Raw genomic sequence first — 6078 nt, forward strand, 5'->3', positions numbered from 1 at the left:
CCGTGACCCCGGTCGGTTAATCGCTCTGTGCCGCCCGGTAGCCCAGTGGTTACCGCGTCGAACTCACGAGCGGGTGGTCGTGAGTTGGATTCCCGGGAACCACTGCAGCCTATGTTGCGTTGGTTCTTGACAGCCCTGACCAGGCTCAATCTTCCAGGGGTTTCTCACTTCCCACGGCGTGGGAGTGGGATGGTGGGTGAGTCGACACCAAGGAATTTTATTCAGCTGAGGGGAACCTCGCTGTCCCAAGGAGAAATTTAATCCCTTTTTTTGGGCTAAAAAATGAACTGCACTTTGGGCTTTGCACTTGCTCAATTTTGGGCTTAAAAGAAAAGTACCATTTAGGGTAAAAATTTCCATTTTGCCTATTTTTTCTAATTTTCTTTTGTATAAAGCTTTCTTGCTTATATTTTTCTTATTTGTTGGGCTAGAAAATAAAAATGCACTTTGGGCTTAAAAGAAAGGTGCCATTTTGGGCGAAAAATGTCAATTTTGACTACTCTAATTTTCTTTTTATATAACTTTCTTATATAAATCTTATTTCTTTTTTCCTTTTTCTTTTATTTATTTATTTATTTATTTCGATGGGCCTCGATTGAATGTTGTGGGCTTCATTCAACTCCTCCAGGTATCGACGTCGCTCCTGGTCCGGAACCATGCAGGAGGCGTTCTCCACTGTCGTGATCGTGAGGGTGGGCTTGCCCTCCACGACTCGACGTCACTCCTGCTCCGAAACCAGGCCGGAGGTGTCCGCCATTGCGGGGCGACTGGGCTCGGCCTCCGGTTCGGGCGGCTCCCTCCCGAGTCCCGAGTCGCCCTCGGGGAGAGCCTCCGGGGGCTTCTATCTTCCTGGAACCTGGAGGAGGAGGAGATGGCTGGCTCCTCGCATACCGAAGAAGAAGAAGAGACATCGTCGTCATCTTCTTCTTCTTCTTCGTCGTCGTGCATCCAGCAAGGGAACCTCCATCCTTCGGAGGATTCTCGCTTGCTGATGCAAAACACACAATGGGCTGGGTTGATGCTGAGGAGGTACTCTTCCATGAGGGCCTCTTGAATGGTCCCTGGGCTTCTGGCGTCCTTTGTTGATTCCAACCTAGGGCTTGGGATCCTAGCTGGAGCTGGTTCCTCCCGGCGGGCGATCTTCGAAGGTAGTCTCCGCCACGCCGAGGTATGAGGCCTTATGCAGGCTCTCCTCCAGGAAAGGGCGCCGTCGTTGAACATAATTCTCTCCACAATTCAGGACTTCCACGGAATCGAGGCTCAGCACGTGTGACTCCGCTTGTCGCATCTCCTTTTGCTGCCGATGCTGGTGGTCAGTCGCGGTCATTATCATCCTTATCTTTATCATCTTTATCTTTATCATCATTATCATCATTATCATTATCATCATTATCATCATTATCATCATTATCATCATTATCATCATTATCATCATTATCATCATTATCATCATTATCATCATTATCATCATTATTATCATTATAATCATTATCACCATTATCACCATTATCATTATTATCATCATTATCATCATCATGATTATCATGATTATCATCATTATTATCATCATTATCATCATCGTTACCAGCATCATTATCACTATTATCATTATCATCATTATCATCATTATCATCATTATCATCATCATCGTAATCATTATCATCATTATCACCATTATCATTTTCATCATTATCATCATCATTATCATCATTATCATCATTATCATTATCATCATTATCATCATCAACATAATCATTATCATTATTATAATTTTCATCATTATCATCATTAATATCATCGTTATGATCATTATCATTATCATTGTTATAATTGTCATTATTATAATTAGCATTATTATTATTATTATCGTGATCATTATTGTCGTTATTACTATCGTTATTATTATCGTTGTTATTATTATCGTTGTTATTATTATCGTTGTTATTATCGTTGTTATTATTATCGTTATTATTGTCGTTATTATTATCGTTGTTATTATTACCGTTGTTATTATTATCGTTGTTATTATTATCGTTGTTATTATTAGCGTTGTTATTATCGTTGTTGTTATTTTCGTTGTAATTAATACCGTTGTTATTATCGTTGTTATTATTATCGTTGTTATTATTATCGTTGTTATTATTATCGTTGTTATTATTATTGTTGTTATTATTATTATGATTGTTGTTAATATTATTGCTGTTATTATCATTGTTGTTATTACTATTGTTGTTATTATTGTTGTTATTATTATTGTTGTTATTACTATTGTTGTTATTATTATTGTTGTTATTATTATTGTTGTTATTATTATTGTTGTTATTATTGTTGTTATTATTATTGTTATTATTGTTGTTATTATTATTGTTGTTATTATTATTGTTGTTATTATTATAGTAGTGGATATTCCAATAAAACATACATGTCACACGAATGGACATGTCCTCCATCATAATGGACCCTGCCCATTGTCTAACAAATCTTGTCTGGACACTTAAAAGACATACAGACATCTTTTAGTTATAAAGTATAAGTTTGACTTCAATCGTAGGAAAAATAATGGAAACTATCATCAGAGATGCTATCGAACATCATGTAGAAAGTAACCGTTTGATAAATGATAGCCAGCATGGTTTCAGATGGAAACGTTCTTGCGTGACTAACTTACTCGAATTCTACAACACAGTTATCTCGAATTATGACAAAAGAAACAATATAGATTTAATATATCTAGACTTTGCAAAAGCTTTTGATACCGTCCCACACGTAAGACCACTTACTAAATTAGCTTCGCACGGAATAAGTGGTAGCCTATTAAGTTGGACCAGTAATTGGTTGAATGATCGAAAACAGAGAGTTGTTTTAAATGGAAAAAACTTCTAGATGGAAAAATGTTACAGGTGGAGTTCCTCAAGGTTCCGTTCTTGGGCCACTTCTATTCATAGTATATATAAATGATATAGACCATGGACTAAAATATACTGTTTCCAAATTTGCCGATGATACAAAACTGTGCGGAATGGCAAATGATTACTTAAACCAATTAGATATTCAAGAAGATTTAGATAAATTACAGCAATAGTCTGAAAAGTGGCTAATGAAATTTAACACAAGTAAATGCAAGGTAATGCACATAGGTAAAAATAACAGTAAGTACGATTACAAGTTATTTGGAAATTCGTTAACAAAAGTGAATGATGAAAAAGATCTCGGGGGTAATTATCAGTAACAATCTCAAATCATCCAAGCAGTGTATTTCAGCCTCTGAGAAAGCAAATAAGATTCTGGGACTGATTGCGCGATCTTTTGACTTCAAAAGTCCATCACTCATTAACAAGCTATATAAATCGTTAGTTCGTCCACATTTGGAATATGCTGTTTCCGTATGGTCACCGAATCTCATTAAAGCCATTGACAGATTGGAAAAAGTACAACGGCGAGCCACAAAACTGATTCCAAATATCAAAAATAAATCATACGAAAATCGACTAAAACATATGAATCTGTTTTCCCTAAAAAAGTGTAGACTCAGAGGTAACTTGATACAGGTCTTTAAAATTCTAAAGGGAATTGACAACATCAAAAGTGACCAAATTTTCACATTGAATGAGAATCAGACAAGAAACAATGGTCTCAAACTGTCCAGAAATAGATTCAATTTGGAAGTGGGTAGAAACAACTTTGCCAACCGTGTAGTTAATGAATGGAATAAACTTCCTGCACAGGTAGTGCAATGTAGTTCAGTTCGAAGCTTTAAGAATCATTTAGATAAATACCTAAGTAAGATGCTGTAATGATTATAATTTATGTTATATTATTTGTTTTTGTTTTGTTATAATTTGTCTGTTTGATTCTCATTTATTATTAGTTGTAGGTCAATCTATTATTATTTACTATTTGCCTGTTGGTTGATTATTTAACTATACCTATGCATTTATTCATGTATTTTATTTGTTATTTACATTATTATAGTTTTTATTTATTAATTTATTATTATGATTTTTGTTTGCATCCGACCTAGATATGGACCAAAAGGTCTCCTGGCGGCATGCTCCGCCTTTGTAATCCTTTGTAGCACCAACGAAACATATCCTGATTAACCCTGTCGGTGAACCATACACCAGTCAACTTTATTCGGCTTGGGAGAAAAACTGCACAAAACGGGAAGGAGGAGGAGGAGGAGGAGGAGGAGGAGGAGGAACTGAGGGAAAGAGGAAGAAGGAGCCGAGGGGATGGACTCGATGGAGGGAGGATGGGGGAAGGAAGAGGTATTGAGGGGGAGGAGATTTTTACAAAGTGCGCGTTTCATCAACAGTTTAAAATTTAGACCCATAATAAAAGCATGGACGTGATGGTCTCTCCATCAATTCTTGCATCCTCTGTCTCACCCAAACGGACCGTGTGATTATGTAGTTTGTGTATTGTGACTTTTTCTACATTATTTTCTACTGGATATGTTAAATAGCAATTATATTGCAACATTAGATATAAAGATGTTTTCCAGTGTCCTAAAAAATGAGACCCAACCTAACCTTAGGTATAAAAGGTTTGCCGTCTTACTTTTTCGTTAATCTCTACCGACGTTACCATTAATATGTGGTACTTATACCGTATATGTGGTTGAAAATACTCAGAATGATAAGAGCTAGCCGATTATATATGTAAGAATTGCAGCTTTGAGACTGGCAAACATCTTTGTAGATACCTTATTTTCATTCATGATGATTCATATTTTGCCTGGAGTCTACACAATACAAAACAATTCAGTAAAGGTCAAGAAATACTTAAATCACAGGAAATTGACGTTGTTTGATAGCTCCTGACCTAAAACTAATGGAAAAAAGAAAGAAATAGGCGAATATTAATGAGAAAGAGAATGAAACTCAACAAACAACTCTCTAAAACACATAATGTCAGAAGCAAAACAGCAATTCAGAAAAAAAAACTAAGAAAATATATTGCAATCACACACGGACCAAAGAGTACGAGGGGAAACCAGGCAGTAAATATGATTAAGTATAACCCCAAATACTTTTTCAGCTACTGCAAAAGGTACTCCAAAACAAAGACACAAATTGGCCCACTAAAAAATGCCACAGGGACGATAGAAAAAGACCCTGCAGCAACCTGTGACCTGTTATTGCAACAATACAACAGTGTCCTTAGCTCCCCATGTCAGCATAAAATTGTACAAAACCCAGGAGAATTTTTTGCGGAGAATCCTAAACAGCTGCAAATCACCGACTTGGACATCACAGCTGAAGACATACAGTCAGCAATAAAAGAACTGAGACCAAATACAGCTGCTGGAGCAGATGGAGTACCAACCATGCTACTCCTAAACTGTAGAAACACCCTGGCAAAACCGCTGCTTGGACTATGGAAAAAGTCCCTAGACACAGGAATAACCCCGGAGCTCCTCAAAACTGGCACTGTGTCCCCAATATACAAGGGCGGTGACAGATGCATCCCTAAAAATGATAGACCAGTTGCTCTAACATCACACCTCATCAAGATCTTTGAAAAAGAGTGTTCGCAACAATATAGTGAAGTGCATGGAGGACAACCAACTATTCAATAACAACCAGCACGGCTTCAGAAAAGGAAGATCCTGCTTATCAAAGCTCCTAGCTCATCATGATTGGGTCCTACACAACCTAGCTGAGGAGAAGAACGTAGATGTAATGTTCCTTGATTTTGGAAAGGCCTTTGATCAAGTGGACCATGGACCTCGGCATCACAGGGAAACTGGGCGTGTGAATCTATGCATTTCTCACAGGGCGCCTACAGACAGTCTCGGTAGGAGGGTCCCAATCACAAAAAGCATAGGTAATTAATTAGTGATGTACCCCAAGGCTCTGTATTGGGCCCACTCCTATTCCTGATCTACATGGAAGACATAAATGAGGGATTAAATGGCTCTAGCCTCTCCTCATTTGCCGACGACACCAGTTTGAGCCTACCAATCACCAGTATTGAAGATGTACCTAACCTCCAGAGAGATCTAGATACTGTATATACCTGGGGCTCAAGAAATAACATGGTTTTCAACGAAGAAAAGTTTGAAATACTGCGGCA

At 37.6% G+C, this 6078-nt stretch overlaps 1 protein-coding gene across 1 annotated transcript in view; it reads left to right on the forward strand.

Moving 5' to 3' along the window:
- The window catches only part of LOC143041314 (uncharacterized), a 7061-nt gene extending 1480 nt beyond the window's left edge, over positions 1 to 5581 (forward strand). Inside the window, exon 2 of the mRNA XM_076213137.1 lies at positions 5041 to 5581. Coding sequence (XP_076069252.1) covers positions 5041 to 5581 — 541 coding nt within the window. The remainder of the gene's footprint in view (positions 1 to 5040) is intronic.
- Positions 5582 to 6078: the final 497 nt, after the last annotated feature.

This window comes from Oratosquilla oratoria, chromosome 30, assembly GCF_046742065.1.
Source record: "Oratosquilla oratoria isolate Oo_2021 chromosome 30, ASM4674206v1, whole genome shotgun sequence".
Lineage (NCBI taxonomy): Eukaryota > Metazoa > Arthropoda > Malacostraca > Stomatopoda > Squillidae > Oratosquilla > Oratosquilla oratoria.